At 40.9% G+C, this 21322-nt stretch overlaps 1 protein-coding gene across 1 annotated transcript in view; it reads right to left on the bottom strand.

The window, feature by feature from the left end:
- The window catches only part of LOC148352937 (obscurin-like protein 1), a 48306-nt gene extending 27276 nt beyond the window's left edge, over positions 1 to 21030 (bottom strand). Inside the window, exons 1-23 of the mRNA XM_088353512.1 lie at positions 20013 to 21030; positions 18980 to 19249; positions 18627 to 18887; positions 17800 to 18111; positions 17458 to 17724; positions 16780 to 17055; positions 16401 to 16676; positions 15960 to 16235; positions 15530 to 15805; positions 14838 to 15104; positions 14478 to 14747; positions 14332 to 14397; positions 13198 to 13761; positions 11302 to 11742; positions 10775 to 11047; positions 9822 to 10085; positions 9291 to 9563; positions 8893 to 9168; positions 8010 to 8285; positions 5980 to 6231; positions 3921 to 4196; positions 2723 to 2995; positions 559 to 834 (exon numbers count right to left, since the gene is read on the bottom strand). Coding sequence (XP_088209638.1) covers positions 559 to 834; positions 2723 to 2995; positions 3921 to 4196; positions 5980 to 6231; positions 8010 to 8285; positions 8893 to 9168; positions 9291 to 9563; positions 9822 to 10085; positions 10775 to 11047; positions 11302 to 11742; positions 13198 to 13761; positions 14332 to 14397; positions 14478 to 14747; positions 14838 to 15104; positions 15530 to 15805; positions 15960 to 16235; positions 16401 to 16676; positions 16780 to 17055; positions 17458 to 17724; positions 17800 to 18111; positions 18627 to 18887; positions 18980 to 19249; positions 20013 to 21030 — 7279 coding nt within the window. The remainder of the gene's footprint in view (positions 1 to 558; positions 835 to 2722; positions 2996 to 3920; positions 4197 to 5979; positions 6232 to 8009; positions 8286 to 8892; positions 9169 to 9290; positions 9564 to 9821; positions 10086 to 10774; positions 11048 to 11301; positions 11743 to 13197; positions 13762 to 14331; positions 14398 to 14477; positions 14748 to 14837; positions 15105 to 15529; positions 15806 to 15959; positions 16236 to 16400; positions 16677 to 16779; positions 17056 to 17457; positions 17725 to 17799; positions 18112 to 18626; positions 18888 to 18979; positions 19250 to 20012) is intronic.
- Between the last annotated feature and the right edge of the window lie 292 nt (positions 21031 to 21322).

The raw sequence follows: 21322 nt of genomic DNA, 5'->3' as shown, positions 1-21322 counted from the left end.
CTGTACTTTTTTATTTGATATGGGTTCAGGGGCTTTGATATTGCTAAAGGGAGAAGCAAAGACATTATAAACATGGAAACAAAGTAGGTGATTGAAAAAAAATGTCTTACATTGTTTATTCTTGCTAAGGACTTTGGCATAACCTATCAGGGATCAGGATTATTTTTTCAGAATTATAAGGTCATTGTTATCCTCACAAGAAAGTTTTTAAATCTGCTTTAGATTAAATCCAGTCTCTCTTTCTTTTCCCCACTATGCATCCACCTTCAACTCCACTTGACCAGCTTAAGTCACGTCAAAGGTAGATAACATTTTGTTTTTTCTTATGAATGTTTATATTGTTGCCTAATCGTATGCACGTATATTCCACATACATTGTATTTACTATACACAATTTCGTTATTTTAATGTTTCTATCCGGGGTGCCGGGGGCTCGGAGCTAATCAACATGTTTCTATCCCTGCCATACGGCTTTTTACTTTGCAATCTCTACCTCAGAAGGGACTCATATCATTTCTATGGTCTCTATTGTAAAAATTAATCTCGTGCTATTCTTACCAGCGATATTCACAAAGAACGTCACGGAATCATCCGTTGTGTCGCAGACGTATTCGGCGGAATCTTTTATGTTGGTTTCCGGTATGATGAGCCGCCTATAGACGCCGTCAACCTCAAGTAGTAGGTTGGCGCTCTCCTCAACTTCGAGCCCGTCTCGGTACCAACGGACCACCGCATTGGACCTCGAGATCTCACAACTTAGGACCATTCTCTCTGATGTTTGTTGGCACAGTTCCATTTGGGACTGACTGGGAGATACGATCCGGACAGGAGGTTCTGGAATTTGACACAATTGATTGTTATGAGAAGCTGTTTGAGAAGTAAATCATACTTGCTCTCATGTGTAACAGCATACTCCCACACATGCACAACTATAATCTCATGTATACACAATCAAACCCATGCACACATTACTCTCTCATATGCTCTACTATAGTCTCTTACACATACTATTATATTGTCATGTACTCGACTATGCTCTCGCACATACTACTATACTCCCCTCCCAGACACATATTAATATGGACTCTCTCACAGACACTTCTAGAGACCGTCACACACCCTATTATCCCTCTCATACACACTATTCTCTCCCACATACTACTTTACTCTCATACACACACAACTATACTCCCACACGCACACTACTATAGATTCTCTCATACACTATTATGAGCTCTCACGCACAATTATAGATAGATAGATAGATAGATAGATAGATAGATAGATAGATAGATAGATAGATAGATAGATAGATAGATAGATAGATACTTTATTCACCCCCACAGGGAAATTCACAATTATACTCTCTCACACACACTACTCTCTCGCACTTACTACTATACTCTCATACGCACACTACTATATACTCTCTCGCACACTATTACACTCTCTTAGAACACTATTATACTCTCTCACACACATTATGATACTCTCACACACACACCACTATACTCCCACACACAGACTACTTCAGACTGCCACAATAGTTTAATCTCTCACTCACAGTGCTACCCTTTTCCACACACCATTAAAATTGCCATTAATATAGGGTTTATTACACAGTGTAATGAAAACCTCATCTCTCAGTGTAGATTAAGTTTGGGTACTTTTGGTAACCATGGCAATGCACATTGATGTATGTATATATGTTGTGCAGTTAGACGTCAAACTGAAGTGTAGTTGTGTGTGTGAGAGAGTATAGTTGTTTGTGTGTCAGCATAATATACAAATATAGTGTAGTATGTATGAGAGAGTATAGTAGTGTTTTTGAATGGGTATGACTGTGTCTGCACCAGAGGTAAGATTGGGCCTAAAAAAATTCAGCCTGACCCAACCAGGGTCACGGTTATATAAACCCGAAACAGCCTGGACCCGACGGATGAACTTGATTTGATAAACCAGCTCGAAATAAACCAGAAGCTTTAATTTGCCATTAAAGTAAACACTGAGTTTTACTCCAGCCGTGCGTACTTCAGCGGCGAACTGTACATTCAGCTGAACTACTCAGCTTGGAGTTTACTTGGGGCCAAGTTCCTCAAATCAAGTGTGCACTGCAAGTGGGGCGCCAAAATGAACGATTCGGCGCCAAAGTGTGCATCTTAACGACGTGCAGCGAACTAAAGTCACAATAGAACAAAATGGCACCGGAAAGAAAATCAAATTCTGCAGATTACAAACTGCAAATAGTGATTTGGCCAAAAAGCAGAAAGAAAGTTTGTGAAGCTTGTAAACTATTGGCAAGAAGCAGAATAGGCGTCTGACGTGAGGGAGGTGGAAGGAGGAAGCTGCGTGTCTTTTACCCCAACACTGAGGAGGAAAATTTCGTTGGATTTAGTGATTATGGGTTAAACTAATAGTTTGGTAAGCATTTTTTTTATCTAAAAAATTACTTGAGTAAAAGTAAGTGCATGCTCTGTCGGTCCTCCACAAAGGGAAAAAAACAAAACTTAAGAGATAAGCCTGACGGCCCCAACTTAATGATTGACATTTTAAGCCCGAACCCAGCCTAAATTCAGGCCCGGGCCCAAGATCTTACCTCTAGTCTGCACGAGAGTATATTTGTGCATGTGTAAGAGTATGATGTTATATGTGAAACCAAGTATGATTAACTTCATGTACAATACAAAAAAACAATACAAAAAAACCCCTTAGTGGATTTTACCTGTAATGCTGACATTAAAGAATATGGAATCGTCTGCTGTATCGCAAACATATTCTCCAGAATCCTCAACTCTGCTCGCCAGAATCTTCAGTCGTCTGTAAGGCCCTTCAACCTTCAGCTTGATGTTCTCGCTATTCTGGAGTTTTTGTCCATCTTTATACCAGCTGACAACACCGTTTGCACGGGAAAGTTCACAACTGAGGATTATTTCCTCGGGGACGTGACGTTCCAGATGTACATCTTCTTTTGGGAAGACAATCATCACCGGGGGTTCTTGGAAAGAGAAATTGGATTCTTTCAGAGTTAGCAAATGCTAAGAATCTACTGTAGTTTACTTTGGAAGAATATAGGAATTTATGAAATACGCATTTCCTATGAAATTTTATGAAATTGAAAAAAAGCAAACAATGTTCAGTTTTACTCCTTTAGATGTTGCTCTTGGTTTAAATGCAAAATCTAGTTTGATACATTTCATTACATTGTTAAAATGTAGCGAGGGGTGGGCGTTTATCTTTTTGTGTTTAGTCATTGTTGTCTCTTTTTTAATTTTTTTACTCATTTTGCACTTTTCCCGATTTCTACTTTTAAAATTGGTTCCCTTTTTGTTTACTCCTTTTTTTAGAAGTGATAACATTAGGCAGGCACGGCTGCTTAGTATTTAGCGCGTCCGCTGCACATTTCTGATTTCATGGGTTCAAATTCAGCTACGAGCGTCCCTGTACGGAGTTTGCATGTTCTCCCCGTGCTTGCGTGGGTTTCCTTTGGGCACTCCGGTTTCTTTCCACTTTCCAAAAACATGCTTGTCAGGTTAATTGGCCGGTCCAAATTGTCCCTAGGTGTGAATGAGCAAGTGAGTTGTCTGTCTCTGTGTGCCCTGCGACTGGCTGGCAACCAGTTCAGGCTGTCCCCTGCCCACTGCCTGTAGATAGCTTGAATGGGCTCTGGCACCCCCGCGACCCTACTAAGGATAATAGGTGCAGGTAGTGGATGGAAGGAACTTTGTCTAAGAACCCATTTTCATTTTTCAATATTTGGCAGCTCTGTAAAAGCGTTGGCCACAGGTTTCAAACACAAGGCCCTAGGATCCAATTTGGTCCACCACCTTCTAGTTTACGCCCTGGAATATCTAAATTTTCATGATACTTGCTATATTTGGCAGCTCTGCACTGGATTTATTAGAATAGGACATTTTTCTTACCTCGAATGTTGACTTTGAACAAGACGGCATTGTCCCCAGCCCGGCAAGCGTACATGCCTGAGTCAGATAACTGAGCCAAATGAATCTCAAGATGTCTCCCGGTTGCTTCAGCTCGCATGGAAATCCTGGTGCTGGTCTGGATCTCGGACCCATCCTTGTACCACTGGACAATAGCGTCCTTCCTAGACACGAGGCACGATAGGCAGAGCTCGGAATTCTCTACCACGCTCTTGAAACGCTCCTCCTCTGGGATGTCGGCAAACGTAACTGGCGGGGCTGAACAAAAACTGAGGTTTACATTTGACGGTCCTATAAACTTGGTCCTGAAAGTCGTTTACAGCAACCACATAGCAGAAGAGGCGTGCACGTACACAGTAGAACCCCGTCACACATTATATATGTGTATGTGTGTGTATATATATATATATATATATATATATATATATATATATATATATATATACAGGGGTGTCCCAAAATGTATACACACGGTGACTTTAAATAGTCAATAGACATTTTTTTTTCAGTAAGAAAGGCAGATAATGGGCTGAGCTTGTGCAAAAAAATGTTCTGAAAACATTTTAGAATTATAAAACCAAGCTCACCCTTATCCGTGTTTGGAACTCTGCACTTCAGCTTTATTTTCACATTTCCAGAACGTTTTCAGAACATTTTTTTTACCAATGTAAGTCCAGTATCTGCCATTCTTACTCCAAAATCAAATCGGAAATATAAAAAAATCTGTATATTTATTACGAAAAACACATAAAAATAATTCTAAAATAGCTGAAAAAATACTTGGGGGGAACCAGTGAATGCTTCAAAATTAGTTTTCATTTTGATCCACCGTCTCTTCCCTTTCTGCATGTATCTACTACTTCACTGTATCATGTTACATCAAAGGTAAATACACTTTTATTAAACATATAAACATAACCAGTTCCATATTTTTCAGAGTACAAGTTGTTCGAGTTGAATACGCACCAGCCAAAAAATGAATAATTAGGAAGGCAAAACATACACTATATAAATCTCACCTGGAGCATGAATCATATTTTGGGGGAAATTTATCTCATAAATTCCAACACAAAAAAAAATATATGTCATCTTGAAAGACAATAAAAATTTAAAAAAATGTCCCCTCCCTTCACACGTCACTCGCACAAACGTTACACGAACAACTTTGTATCTCGTATTTAGGGAAGGTATTAAAGCAATAAAACACAGAGCAATTGCACCTTATATAAACATCACTTTTAGGTGAGTTGAAAATATTAACTTTAGCGAAATGATGCCTTATCTTCTGAACATTCGTGTCCTGATAAAGAAAAAGTGGTGTCATATCGTCAATTTAAATATTTTCAACTTGCTCTAAAGTGATTTCTATACAAGATGCAAATTATCTGTGCTTTACTGTTCTATCAGTTTTCCCTAAAAATGAAATACAAATTCATTTTAATGATGTTTTCTTGAGTGGCATATGCTAGCATGGGCATTTCACGCGGTAACATGGCAATGTTGAAATGATCAACACCGGCCTTAAGCGCCCTCTTGCATTTTAATGTTAAAATAACATGTGAAAGGATATACCGGTAATAAAAACATAAAACTCAATGATATAATGATGTGTTGATAATTTCACAAATAATTTGCACCAGAGTAAACGTCGCACCCCGGCCAAACTATGAAAAAAAAAACACAACTTGTACGCTGAAAAATACGGTACTTACTATAGAATCGTTTGTTATTTTAGCTGAAACATTCGCTATGCTTTTCTATAGGCTTTCTTTCCTCCGCTATATGGGAATTTTACATTGTGATCCCAACCTCAGAATGCATTCATGTCGTATCTCGGGGCTCAACTGTATCTTGTTTTCCTTTCTTAATCACCAGTCCACGTAAAAGTTAGTAATGGATGTTAATGACATTTAAAGCGATGTAGCAATGGGACGTGAAGCACTAAATTCCAAAGATCGATGAAATGGAATTAGAGCGTTTTGACAAATGGCTCGACCGTTTTATTAGCACTCTGCAAACAAGAAAAAGCTAATTGTATCACCTTTCACCTCCACAAAGAAAGGGTCGGGCTCTGACACATGAATACTTTTAGAACCGTACTCCTCGGAAACTGGAGAGAGTATCGGGTCCAGGTCTGGTGTTCTTGCCAGGTATTCTGAATCGGTCTTTTCAGCCGATTTGGCAATGTGTTTGACTCCATCTTCAGGCAAATCTGGGCCAGCTATCGAGTCTGAGCCCTTGCATTTTGTTTTTTCTGCCTCAATTGCCTGTTTGGAATTATTTTCTGGAAAACCTGAGAATGAAATCAGCGCTACAAGGATTGTAGAACTTTTTTCCACGCTAGGCTTTGTCATATGCATGAGATTAATGCCGAAGGAATGTGGTGTTTAGGAGGATGACCGAACACCATTTGTGGGTTTAACCAGCATGCAATATGTTTTATTGTGACTTTGTTTGAAAAGCACCAGTTAGACCAAACCAAACAATTCTCAAAAGTGAGGACAAAATGATGGTAAAGGTCACTGCAGGTTTGTCACTCTTAATGATTAGGTAACCGTAATCTGCCGTTATAATCTGGCTCTAGTACAGTGATACCTCAGTACTCAAACGTCTCTGTATTGTAACAAATATGTATTTGACCAAAAAATATGTTAGATGAGTGGCCATCTTGGCTACGAAATTATTACCCAAAACAAGATCAATATGCAAGTTTCTGCCATCAAACCACTGCTCAAAGGTAGGGTAAATGCTTTTGAATTGTATCATAATTTTATCTGTACTATGTTTGATTTAATTCTTTACTAATTTAAATATTATTGTTGTTAAAGGGATATTGAGTAATATTTAGTGCCACCTAGTGGTATAAAAAACCTTTATTCAATTGAAAAAAAGAATACAAGTTAAATCAAATAATGAAAAAATAAAAAACATTGATTTGAATACTACGCAAAAATACATTTGTTGTTTGCTGGTTTTCATTCGCATTAGACAACAGTGCCATCTAACGGTCAAATATAACACACTGGGACCTTAACCCGTTACCGTTCCTGTACAATTTGTCCATAAATTCAATTGAAGACGTACCCAAAGTAAATTGAATGGTGTTCTGGCACCATTTGGAGAATATGGACGGTTTTGGTCTCTTTCGAAAGGTAAGACTCTTAAGTTTCTTCCCAAACTAATTACTAATTACTAATCACTGCAAGTTTTACTAGCATTGAGTAATCTGAGTTGGAACACAGAAATAGAAGGTTTTTGTTCTTGCCTATTTATTAATTTTTTCTGCAAATAAATTCTTGCAGATGAGTGTTGCATGGGAATCTTTGCTGGAAAACATGTGAGACAATAGCTTGAAGCCTTACCTGGTACCTTGTCGAATTTGATCAGAATCTGAAAAACTAAACATTGTATTTTACACACTTTTCTAAAGGCAGGTTTAGGTGTTTCCCAAAGTGACCATTTGGAGACAACCACTTTACAATACTAAAACATTTACAAATTTGTATTTTACTTTGACCAATTTCTTGGACTTCGTGAAAGAGTTGTAAATGTTTGACTTCTTTTGCATGTAATTATGGTGCGTAAAAATGAATCACGAATGGTGTTGCTCACGTTATTCCGGGCTGTGATTTGAATACACCCCAGAAAAATGGCATAAAATTAAGTTTGTATTTTCATTGGGTTACTAATATGCATCATTCCATTTGTTAACAACTGGCTAAAGATATTTGGTAATGGAAAAAATGAATAGATAAATAAATACCATTACTTTTCTCCCTTTTTTTCTTTTAGTGCAGGGAAAAATATGTTTAAAAAGAAAAATATGGATTTAAGAAAAGGACAAAAAAAGGAAAAACAAGAAAAAGAAGGAAGTAACAAAAACGGTAACCACCATAACCAACTGTTTTGGTACCCGACAAATCGGTTGCCGAACACTGATCCTGAACAGATTATAGTCCTGTAAAGAGGTATCACTGTATGCGACGCGTGTACTGTTGTGTAAAGTAGTCAAAGTTGTTTTAGTACCACAAAAACACCAAAGCGTCTTTGAAAGTTTAGCAAACAAATCACCTGCAACGTCCACTTTGAACTCCACGCGGTCATCTTTAGCATCACAGCTGTATATTCCAGAATGTCTGACTTGTGCAGCTTTGATAATCAAGGCTCTCAAGGTCTCCTCCGATTTGATTTCAAAATCGTTTTTCTGGAGCAGTTGCCCGCCGTCCTTGTGCCATTCCACAAGGGCGCTCGCCTCCGAAACTTGGCATTGCATCTCGACTGGATTGCCAGCCTCCACACATTTGTTCCTTTCTTTTTCCGGGATCGCCGCAAACCTCACTGGAGCAGCTGGTGAGTAGAAAACGTAACAGAAATTATAGCCGCAGAGATACAAAAGCCTTTCAAAATTAAAACAAAGAGGGTATTCATGCATAAAAGTTAGCAAGCATTTTTAAAACTTAAATGTTTTTTAAACATTTTTGCAATGTTGGAAATTTTAAGAATGTGTGTGTCGTGATGATAACTATGCAAACATCAAGAATACGAATAGGACACTTGAATTACTACCCTCGGTAAGATGTATGGCAAAAATCAATGGACGACCGAGACTATCATTAAAAATAAGGAGACAAACAAGGAAATGTTTTAAAGGCATTGTAATTTTTGCATGTGGTAGATTTAAAATCATTTTTAATTTTAATCCGCCCTCTTTCCCCTCCGCATATACCCGCTACTCCACCGTACCAGCTAAAGTCACGTCACACAAAAGGTAGATAACATTTAATTTTTCCCATGCATTTATATTTATTTAGAATGTTATTTAATCAGATACACATATATTAAGTAATACTTAACATAAACCATTTTGTTATTTTCAGAGAGTAATTGATAAGCACTGCTTGAAATAAAGTGTTTACTTTTGACAAGTTTCAAAACAATCACAAAAAAATCCCACCTTGAACATCCACATGGAACGTGACAACATCTTCAGCCAGTTTACATCCGTACACTCCCGAATCTGACGTCTTAGCTGAGTGAATGATTAATTTCCTGAAAGTCCCATCTCTTTTCATATCCAGGCCAGTTTTACAAAAGAGGTCAGCTTCGTCCTTAAACCAGGCCACCTGTGCAACCGGATCCGATACCTCGCACTGAAGGATCATCGGAGAACCGGCTGCAACTGTCTTGTGTTTTTCTGATTGCGGGACTGGCTTGATATGTTGCAAGCGACCTAAGAGTAGAAAAACAGTGAGGGCTTTTGGTATACGCACAGCACATTTTTGAAGCTTTGCTGCTGGGGAAAAGCTGAAGAGAATGTTAAAACTAAAAGAAGATGACAAGCAATTCAATCACCTTTTACGTTTACTTCGAACGAGACGGTGTCGTCAGGTGTTGCACATTCATACAGGCCACTATTTGTGCTTTCAGCCAAAGGTATGGAAAGTGTTTGTCTTCGGGCATCCGTTGGGAACTGCAAATTTATATCCGGGTGTAGTTTAATCCTTTTATTGGAGCAGTCAACTTCTGGCTCCTGAGAGAGCTCACAACCCAGGACGACAGCACAGCCCTCTTGATCTGGCTTTTTTGTTTTTGCTTCTTGACGCTCTGTAAACTTTGCAGGAAGAGCTAGTAGAGTCAAAGAGTTAGTGTAAGAAAGAGAGCTTGGTGTTTGAAAAGAGTGAGTTGGACTAGGAAATTTCAAACTCTCTTAGGTCATGGTCCTAAATAGCCCTGTAACTATGTTGTGACGGATTTCAATGCGTAAATATATCTGTAATTGTTGTGTCTGAAGAAGATACTGTGTCTGTACAATAAAATGACACGGAACGGATTTTAAATTCAGTCACAGCTGCAAAAACAAGCTAACACTACGGTTGCTGTCACCTTTGACTTCCGCAGTGAACTGGATGTCGTCGCCCTTTGACTTCCAGTCGTCCACACAAGAATCTACCACCTCTGTAGATTGACTGACTATACTCCCCGAATCATCGTTTGACAGGATTTCTATCCCGGTTTGCGGTTGGAGCCTGATTTCGTTATTGAGCCCCAGGACTTGTCTTCCGGGGTCCGATAACCCACACCGGAGAGTAACAGGGCTGTCTGTCATGACTGACAGTTTGGTTGTAGCTGAAAGGATCTGAAATGGAACTAGAAGGGGGGGGTGCAAAATGCAATTGGTATGAAAACTTATTAGGGAGCCAAACCTGCTAAAAATGATCAAGAAAGTGACAATGTATGTATTCAAAAGAGCACTGAACACTGACTTGGCAGTTCTTTCAATAAGTTCAATTGTTACAAAAATAGACTTGTAGAAGGTAAGGAAGGGCAAACAAGTAAGAATTTCCAAATTAACCCACTCAGTGTGTTTTAGACAAAAAGAATGTTAGTATTTCATATTGCGTTGCCCTGATAGAAGACATTAGTACTAGTTTCGATAGGTTTGAAAAATATTTGCCTTCTTTGTTTAGCTACCATTCTAATTCAAGTAGCTCGGGATAAGTTTAAGACTCTAGGATTTAGAGATAGACCAGAATGTCAGAAAGGCGGCTCTTGGTATTGGTCAAGATTTGAGGATCAAAAGTCAAAGGTGGGTTAAAGTGATTTGCAGCGTAGTGTGAGGTGGCTAGGATAAATATCAGCAACTCAGAGACCACGGTTCCCAGCCAAAAAAGCCTGGCATGCCCTTTCTCAGTCTCCCCGATAGAAGAGGATAAATGGATGGATTAAAGGTACCTGGGCAAAGGTCTCAGAGCTCAAATGTATGACATGTACAATTCACTTGCACACTTTATCCACATCAATCCACCCAAAATAAATAAGAAAAAACTTCTCATCACCTGTAATTCCCCCTTCAATAGCATCAACTTTGGTCTCACAGACCACAGGAGGAGAATTTGTGCCTGATTCACTTCCACAAAGGTCCTCAATTGGTTCATTGTTGTCCACTTCAGATGGTTTTACTCCGTCCCAATGCTGGGTGACCTTCTCGTTGAGAGATGCTGGCTCACACGACAGCACTACAGGGAGTGCTACAGGCTCATTCACTTCCAGAGACTCAACCTTCTCAGACAGACCAGGTTCGGACATTTTCTCAAGTGAAGCTGTTGGAACTTTGAAGTAAAGAAATTTGCATCACTGTCACTAATTAACCAAAACAGTGGAGCAAATCAACACTTTTTTAAGACGTTAGAAAAATGCATCGATGTAACTTGTAAAGGCCAAGTCAAGAGAAGTTGTCATATTTTATCTTTCAAATAGTGACAATTTAATCTTTCATTGCCCAATAGTTATTTAGTATTTCTTGAGTAGAGTTGCAAACACACAATCGATTTTATTGCACTACTTTGCTAATGCTAACCATCACCTTCAACAGCCACCTTATTTGCAGTGACTTGAGTGCCACATTTCCTTGATGGGTAACTCCCTTGTGATGGGCCACACAGCTCGTAACTGGAGGAGTCTGCAAATGTCCTTGACGAGCTTCGGTCGGGCTTCAGTGTGTCTTTCACTTGGTCCTTTTTAACTTCCGTATTGTGGTGATCATCCTTCAGGACTGTGGTTTCCAGCATGGGCTGGTATGGTTTGGTAATCACAGCATGTTTGGTTTGACGGACCTCGCTAGGTCCGGCTAATGCCGTATGGACATGGGAATTTTCCTTAAGCTGGACAATTTCTGGATGTTGAGAGTCATTCAGCTTAGTTGACAAACCATGCATAGTGTCAGATATATCCGTCGCGGCTATGGAACAATTTGATATCTCCTCTGGTTGAGGACTATCATTCCATTTGGTTTTACTGTTGTTCCCTGAAATGACAAGTTTAGTCTCCGTTGGGTGGACATTTGTTGGATTTTGAGAAGCATGCAGTTCCATTGACAAACAAGGCATATTATCTGACATATCAGTCCTTGCTACAAAAGGAGTTGCTATCTCTTTTGGCCGAGGACTATCAGTCCATTCGGTTTTGTGGTTGCCTGAAATTAGAAGTTTAGTCTCTGTTGGCTGGACATTCCCTGGATGTTGAGAAGCATTCAGTTCCATTGACAAACAAGGCGTAGTAATGGACATATCAGTCTTTGCTGTGGAAGGTGTTGATATCCCCTCTGCTAGAGGAAAATCAGTCCATTCGGTTTTACTGTGGTTGTCTGAAACGAGAATTTTAGTGTCCGTTGGCAGGACATTCGTGGAATTTTGAGAAGCATACAGTTCCATAGACAAACTAGGTGTAATAAAAATCGTATCCGTCTTTGCTGAGGTCATTATCTCCTCTGACAGATAAATATTAGCCTGGTTGTTGTCTGAAATACATAGTTTAGTTTGGATACTATTAAGAATATTATTTGTCTCAAAGTCTGAAATCCCTGTGGAGTCATGTGTCTCCTCTGCATAAACTTTTCTGGACTTCTCTGTGTGGGGACCTTTCACAGAGTTCCTGTCTAATTGGACTGACCCGGTCTTGTTGCCGTTCGTGAAGAGCTTTGACTGGAGGGCAGACGTCCTTTGGTAATTACCTTGGTCTAACGGAACAGGATTTGGTGCTAGGCTACGGGGCTCCTCTAATTCAACTGATGAAGTCTCAATGCAGTTAGTGAAGTGCCTTGACCTAAGGGCAGGATACCTTTTCTTGTAACCTGTGTCTGACGGAACAGTATTTGGTGCTAAGCTACAGGGCTCTTCAAACGGGACTAATGCGGTCTCAATGCAGTTTGTGAGGTGCATTGACTGGAGGGCAGAAGTCTTTTGGGTGTTACCTAGATCTAAATGATCAGGATTTGGTGCCAAACTACAGTGTTCTTCTAATTGGACAGATTCGTTCATGAGATTTGATTTAACTTGTGTTATTCCACAAGTATTTTGGTTGTTAACTAAATCTAACAGAACATCCTTTGGTGCTGAGCTACAGGGCTTTTCTAGTTGAACCGCCACAGTCTGGGGGGAGCTGGAAAAGTGCCTTGACTCAAGGGCAGATGTGTTTTGGTTTTTATATCGGTCTAACAGAACAGTATTTGGTAATGAGCTACAAGGATTTTGTAATGGGACTGACGCAGTTTCGATGCTGTTAGTGAAGTGTCCTGACTGGAGGGCAGAAGTGTTTTGGTTGTTACCTAGGTGTAACGGAACAGGATTTGTTGCAGAGCTACAGGGTTCTTTTAGTTGCACCAAAGCTGTCTCAATGAAGTTAGTTAAGTGCCTTGACCTGAGGACAGAAGACTTTTGGTTCTTGCCTAGGTCCAATGGAATATAATTTTGTGTTGAGCTACTGGGCTCTTCTAATTGGACGGACGCGGGCTTGATGCAGTTAGTGAGGTGCCCTGACTTAGGGGTAGGATTCTTTTGGTTGTTACCCAGGTCTAACGCAACAGCATTTAGTCCTGACCTGCGGTGCTCTTCTAACTGGACAGAGGTGTTCTTGATACCTGATTCAACTTGTCTTATCCTACAAGTCTCTGGCGGAACAGCTGAGGAAGAAATTTGGGGTTTCGAAACCTGAGGCTCTTCTGTTTTTGGTGATTCCTTAGCTTGGGACTCTTCAAGATTTCGAGTTTGGTAGTAAGTGTCAAGTTTCATGATTGATGCATCAGAGTTAGATAGATATTTATGAGATGCAATTATTTGTCGATTGTTTTGCTTGTTTTTGTTTTGGGCTAAAACCCTTTCATATGTGTTTTCGGGGGTTGACTGAGTATTCGACTTCGGTGTGGAATGTTCTTCAAATGCCAGAAAATGGTTCTTCTTGTAGCTTGAGCTGTCCGACTTGCGCTTTGAGTGAATTTGCACGGCATCTGTTGAGTGGATCTTCTCTTCTTCAGACCTTGGTAGTCCAGCTACAAGCAGAAAGGTTTTTGTTGGTCTCAAAGCTTCCTCACAACAGAAGTGCATTGACATTGTTGTGGTTAGGATGAAGTTATGCGCTAATCCATTGCAAAGACAAACAAGATGTTTGACCATGTTTGGTCAGAAATTGAGCTCTGATAGTCCCGCCTTCTAAACTATGGTCACTAAATCACAAGAAAGACCTAACTGATTTCTTTTTTTTGAAGAGTTTCTTGTCATTGCAACAGTGCCAAGTTTTGGAGGATCTGCTGATGCTTGATGTGAAAAATGGAATGAACTAAAAGAGTTGAAAGCAGCAGTATTTTAAGAGCAAAGATGAAGGTTACAGTAAAAAAATGACAAGACAAACACCATGTATTAGTTTGCGCGAGTTCACGAGTTTTTTTAAACAATGCAGACAACTGAACCATCATAAACGACAAAATGGTATAAAGCAATTTTATGGGGCAAAAACAATCAAGTGCCACAGATGGTGGAGCCAATAGTAGAGCACCACTACGGTTATTGGCATGTATGGGCAGGGTTAAATTGATGACTGATGACGAATAATACGAAATCACCTTTGTCATCCGAAGTCAATTGGGCAGAAACCTCATCAGTCTCGCCACCGTAGTGACACTGCTCTGCTGTTCAGACAAACCCACAAAAAACAATGAGTGCGGTTATATCTCCCAATTACTTAACTTATAATGTGACGGATGAACACCTTTTATGTCCACATTCAATCGTGTATCAGCAGATGTTTCACTGTTAAAAGTGGCAACACCAGACAAGTCAAGTCTGACTGGAGGTGCAAAGGTTTGGAGTCTACTCCCATATTTTGATAGAGCTTCCATTTTGGTGAAGATTGGAGTTCCGTCTTTGTACCAACAAGCTCTTGCAACAGGGTCGGAAATTTCAAATTGTTGCACGATCGGGAAGCCCTCTTCAGCTGACTTGGCCCTTGCAACATCGGGACCATGTGTTACAACTGGAACTATGGACAATTGTTCAGTGGAGGAAGAGGAAAAAATTTTTGGGATATTAGCTTTGGACACAAACATTTAAACAGACAAAACACAATCACCTTGAGTATTTACAACTAACTGTGCAATGTCTTCTGCTGTTGCAGAGTAGTACGATCCAAAAATTGACGGGTGGCTTGGTTCAACCACAAGAGTTCTCTTGTTTTCTCTTTCCGATTCCAGTTCTGAATTTGACTCAGTAGCCTTGTGCAATGAGCCCTGGTACCGGCTTGGGCTTTTATTTTCAGGCTCCGAGATTTGATCTGGTGGTTCAATGAGGCGAGATTTTTTCTCCACAAACTTCAAGGGTGACTTAGACGCCAGTGAATCTAAAAGATGATTCATATTATAATTGAGGGAATTTTCTGTAATTCCACACTCTTAGTAAGAAGAGGGTTAAAAAATATGTCTGAAGTGTAAAAAACTAGATCAATGACAAAACAACAGTGTACAGTAGACTTCCTTAGAACGTTTTCACTATACAGTGTGGAGTTAGTATTCTCTCCACCATACAACATTAATAATTCATTTCATATGTCCAAAATCTAAACTCTAACTCGTATGTATGACCAGTTAGACTTTTAAGATGCCAGTTTTCTAATGGTCAACCTCAAATTTTCCCCACCTCAAAAAAAATTCATGTCATATCTACTGTACTAGTGCTTGTAGTGTCATTTAGAAGAAATCAATATATGTTAAAGCTAAAAGACCAGTTCAATATTAGTCAGTCAGGTGTTTCATTTGATGTAATCACCTTTTATATCCACAGTGAAATGTATGTTGTCATCCGATTTTTGGCTGTCGTAACGCCCTGCATGCTTAAGCTCAGCAGAAGGGACAATGAGTCGACTCAAGATGTTGTTACTCTTTATGTCCTGCTCTACATCTGGAAAGAGCTTAAAACATTCTTTGTATCGTTTTGTTGGCAACGTTGAGTCTTCTACCTCACTTTCCAGGACCAAAGCTTTGTCACTTTTGAAGGACTTGGCTTGCTTTATGTCCAAGGTATCAGAGGATGTCACTGGCTTGGCTAGTATTGGAAATTCAAAAAATACTTTCCTTTTCATTGGGAAAAACAGTCAGTACCAAATGTCTAAACTTTTAAATTATAATCATAACCTAAAATAAATTTTGTTCAAGCATAGTTTAGGCTAATATTTCGATACAGAAGACAAAAAGATCACCTTTTATCTCAACTTGAAAGTCCACGGTGTCATCTTTGGTGGTACACTGGTAGACACCAGTGTGGTGCAGCTCTGCAGCCGGAATGACTAAACACCTTGTGGTACTATCCGACTGGATTTCGAACTCTGAATTCGAAACCAGCAGCGTTCCATCCTTGGACCAGAAAACATCAGCTTCTGGATCAGATACCACACATTGGAGAGTAATGGGACTCCCAGGTTTGATTGATTTGGTCCTCATTTCTTCAGGAAGGGGATCAAACTTCATCGGGGGAGCTACAGGTATAGTTGAATATCTAATATCAGAACTCAACCAATTGTAAATATTTTTTCCAGTTTAGTGACTGGTTAATTCCTTACACAGTCGGAACTAGGGTTGAGAAACACCCAACACACTTATTGTTAGTGCCTTTGCATAGAAGTTTTGTTTAGGTGAATCACCTTGGATGTTGACATTGAACGAGACGGCATCACCCCTTGTCTTGCAGCAGTACAACCCCGAGTCGTACAAGTCTGCTGAAGTGATAACCAGCTTCCTCACCAGTCCGTCTGCATGAATATTGACTCCGTTTTGAGGGAAAAGCTTCGAGCCGTCTTTGTACCAGTGCACCTGGGCATCGCGGTCTGAGAGCTCACATCGTAAAAGAATTTGGGAACCCGCCTGGACAGTTTTGTTCCTCGACGCTTCGGGAATGGCTGAAAACCTCACAGATGGGGCTATGGATGATTCGGCAATGTATTTTTTTTCATAAGCCAGAGAAGATCAAATACCAAAAGAAGTAGTCAAACAATTTGTATATGATAACAATTATTTTCTTACCTTCGACTTCCACATTGAATCGTATAACATCGTCAATGGCATCGCAACAATACACTCCTGAATGCGAGAGTTCAGCGGACTGTATCACGATCCTCCTCATGGTACCCTCGGACTGGATATGAAGACCATCCGTGGTCTGTAATTCCACTCCGTTCTTGTACCAATGCACGAGAGCCGCTGGGTCAGAGAGCTCACAATACAGGACAATAGGGTTCCCAACTTCCACAAATTTGTTTCGATCCATTTCTGAGAGTGATGAAAACTTGACGAGCGGAGCTGTTGGTATAAGGGAGTAGAAGGGTAAGGTTGGTAACTTGATGAGTGTTTTTGTCAGACTTTGGCACTCTTTTGTCCAACAGACACCCAGGTTTCGACAACCCTGCTTTATGACGTTTTTTTAACTTCAAGGTGTGAAATAAGTTGTTTTGGGGACCTTTTTTACGGCATTTACCCCACTATATGATATCAACAACGTCTTATTATGCGTACCCAAAGACATTTTGGTGTTCATGTGTATAATGAGTTATTATTCTTTGATGCCTGTCTTTCATTGGTCATCAAATAAAAGTGCTTGTCTGCTTTTGGTATGCATCACTTGAGAACGGATTTATGTTGTATCCATGCGGTCTACTGTAGTTCTAATACTACAGCACATCGTCTTCGAGATGCTGGTCTCACCTTGAATATAGAGTGCGGCAGAATCCCTTATGCCATACGCAATGAATGTGATTTCAGCACCGTTTTCGGTGTCTCTAACCCCTTGGATCCGAAGAGACTGGTGTGTTCTTGAGCGCCGCATGGAAAACCGTTCGTCATCCTGAAGCTGCGTCCCATTTAAGAACCACGAGCCAATAAGAGATGCTGATAATTCAATGCTAAAGACTGCATCTTGTCCTTCTGGGACCAATGCGTCTTGTAAGGGGGTTTGGATCCTGGCAACTGGAACTGCAGAGTGAAAAACATAGAAAAAACATGACGGTACCAACAATGACCCAAATTATTTTGAGGAACTAAACTTACCCAGGTGGACCGCCCTAGGAAATTCCACATTATTGCTTTTTCCATATTTGTTGACGCTACAAATCCGGAATCGATAATCAGCCTCACAAGGTACACTGTCACCAAGGATCTCTACTGAGGTTGCTGAGTCAGTTGTCAGACACTGAAGCCATTCTTGAGAACCTGTTCCCACTTCCTGGCGCTCTAGTACATAACCGGATGGAGGGTTCTTGCGGGAGTCTTGGGCAGGAGTCCAGGAAAGAAGTGCTGCGTTTGCCCGTTCCGTGTTGATTTGGACTCCTACTGGACAAGTAGGAGGACAATGTTTGGCCGCTGAAAGCAGATTAATGACACGTTAAAAGATATTTATGCTCTTTCAGTCATGTACATCATATCATATTTTAAGTGCTCCCTTTTTATGTTCCCTGCATTAGTGGGACAGATGTATGCCAGGAGGAGCCCTTGGACCCCTGATTTAACAGACTCTGGAGTTTGAGCATGGACTGGACTAGTGAGTTAGAAATTTGACTAGGAGGCTTGAAAAAGTCTGGTTGAAGATTCCTTATCAGTAAAGAGGGGGATAAATGAAGAGAAACTGTCAACTTTGCAGGAAAAATCTGGAAAGGATGTTGTGACAAACTGTGTAACCAATGAAAGTCTTGATTCTCTGGCCAGATTTTGTGTTGTTGATGGGATTTCCTTGTGACAAAACTGTTAACAACCAGAGATTGTAATATTACCATCCTGCTAAGATTGTCTTCATGTGTCTCTACTTCACTACCAATATACAACATTCTGCAACAATTTTAACTCCTAGTGATGCCACACCGTCATTTGTTACCGCCTACCTTTCACTCGGAGCTGCGAGGAAGTCTTGGATCTCCCCACAAAGAAAGTCACAAAGCCCGAGTCTTGGGGCATTGTGTTGACAAAAACAAGGATGTGAGTCCGACCAAAAGATTTCAAGATGGTCTGGTGGGTTTCGCGTAGTTCTACACCATCTTTGTACCAGTGTATGTCCATCTCCTCTTTTTCTACTTCAACACAAAAAGCGGCATTTTCACCTTCCAAAACGTCGACTTTCCTCGGAAGCTTTCTCATTATTGGACCTAGAGAGATTGACAAGCCATATATAGAAGGAAATGAAGAAACAAATTCACAATAATGGAAAGACTGAAACCAAAGTGATGTTCCAACTAACCTTTCACGGCTACCTCAGCGATGCTTCGCCCACCGTCAGGCATCTCGCACAGGTAAATCCCATCATCATCAACACCTATGTCTCGGATTGTGAGTCTGCGCTTAGTTCCCCACTCTTCCATCCCGTATTTGGCTCCTGGTTGTAATCGGCGATCCTCCAGGTACCATGTGATCGGGACAGAGTCCTCTGGAACTTCACACTCGAGAACGGCCAAGTCCCGCTCCCATACCTCTAGATCGATGAGGGGCTGCTTGAATCGTACAGGTGGCTCTAAAACCAAAATAGTACAGTAGTATATTTGTGTTATAGGTTGGTCCACGGAAAATCAAGTATGTGGAAACAAGCCCTGAACTATTGGTCCTTAAAGGATGGGGGGGGGACGGTTAGGCTTTGAACTGCTTATTAGCCACTAGCGGACAGACAACTTTTCACTCTCCCAATCATACCTTGACCTTCCTAAAGGGTTCCCGTTAACTTATTATGCTACCAAAGTACCCTTAGGCAAACATGCAATCTCCACACAGTAAGACCAATTCCTGAAATATAACCCAAATAATTGGTAGATAAGGTAGTTTGAAACAAAACAATGTGGACCAATGAAACACATCATACAACTTCTTGTTTACCTTCTTGGAAGGAGAAAAACATGACTGTACATACCATGTACTGAATAACTCCTACAGCCCTACCTGAAATCTGATCCCCTATTCCATGGTGATCACATAGTCACTCCAGTAGTGCTTCTTTACAAGTAAGTGACTTTGCGGACATTATTACAGTGTCGGAATTTGTCTCATGATCTCAATGCACCTTCCTGGATATATGTCTCTGAGACCACCCGGGCATCAAGTGGAAGGTAATCTTATCTGAGGGTGCACAATATCACCATCACACCCCAGACTGAACTCCCCACTTCCCTTTAAACCTTTTAACCCTTTGAGCACACACACCGTTGCATCCTAACAGTGTTAAGGTGGAGACTCAAGCAAGTCCCCCGAATTAAGAACCTTGGACTGAAGTTGTATCGACTTACCTTTAACTGAGAGGTGCACGGCACTGAGGGTTTGACCTGCCGTATTGGATGCCGCACACACATAGACACCGTTATCCTTCTGTTTACAGTACAAGACCTTTAGCGTAAAGTATCCTTCTCGATCCTCATACAACAAATACCGTCTCCCAGAAAGTATCAAGCGTCCGTCTTTCCTCCAAATGATCTCCGGTTTGGGTTTTCCTGTCACGAAACAACGGAATTTTGCATGCTTCCCCTCTGTCACTGCAAACATTTTCACCCGGGTTGACTTGGTCTTGGTCAGTTGGTCTTTGTTCTGATTGGGCATCTGCCTGCTGATCCTCTGTTTTCCTTGGTGAGATTTCCGATGTCCATTAGTGTAGCCGTTGCGGTTTCCGTCCTCTTCGTGGTTGGGTCCAGCGTCTACGAGTAACACTGCTCCTGCCAAGGCTTCGCCAAATTCGTTTCTCGCCTTACATGTGTACACACCGCCGTCGGGTGCGCGAGTCTTAAAAATCTTTAGCTGGAACCAACCCCCGTCCTGGTAGCTCACGCTGAAGTGAGTGCTTTCAAAGATCTCGCTTAGTTTCCTGCCATCCTTTTCCCAGGTCACCTCCGGCCGCGGACTTCCCCACAGCTTGCAGGAAAAGACTGCGTCGTCTCCACGACCGGCGCGAGTGGATAAAGGTTTGATGAGGAACCGCGGTTTGTTTTCTTCTCTTAGCTCCAGTTCTTGTGCCTCACCTTCCACTTTCAGTGTTGCCGCTGCATATGTTTCACCAATGCTGTTCTTTGCTTTGCACATATATTGCCCGCTATCCTCGATAGTAACTGCAGTTATGATCAAGTTATAAACGTTCCCATCCTCGAAAACACGGTAACGCCCTTGAGGGTTGATCTTCTCGTTGTTCCTCTCCCACATGACCGCCGGTCTGGGATCTCCACCGATCTGACACTTAAGGACAGCGTCGGCGCCGCTTTGCACCCCAACTGGCCGAGGGTACGCCAGAAAGCGTGGTGCACCGCCAAATACGTCCATGGTTGGAAGTCTTGTTTCACTTCAAGCAGTTAGAGAGGGCGAACTTGAAAGGTATTCACAGGGGCTGATATAGTTCCAATTCCTCTCAGGTAGTTTCTAAAAAAACAAATCAAAGATAGATGTTATTTGAAGGAACTTTTAGTTACATGATAATCATTTATCCCTTTTAACAGTTGGATTCTCACATTGTACATTTGTCGTAATTCTTTTGCGGTTTTAGGCCTTAAATTAAGCCCCTGCCAGAATCTTAAGTTCCCGGCACACCTGGCGCCTCCTTTATCAATTCCCCTAG

The sequence above is a fragment of the Urocampus carinirostris genome, chromosome 14 (assembly GCF_059441175.1).
Source record: "Urocampus carinirostris isolate Australia breed hairy pipefish chromosome 14, RoL_Ucar_1.0, whole genome shotgun sequence".
NCBI lineage: Eukaryota > Metazoa > Chordata > Actinopteri > Syngnathiformes > Syngnathidae > Urocampus > Urocampus carinirostris.
This window is presented reverse-complemented; position numbering and strand designations above follow the sequence as displayed.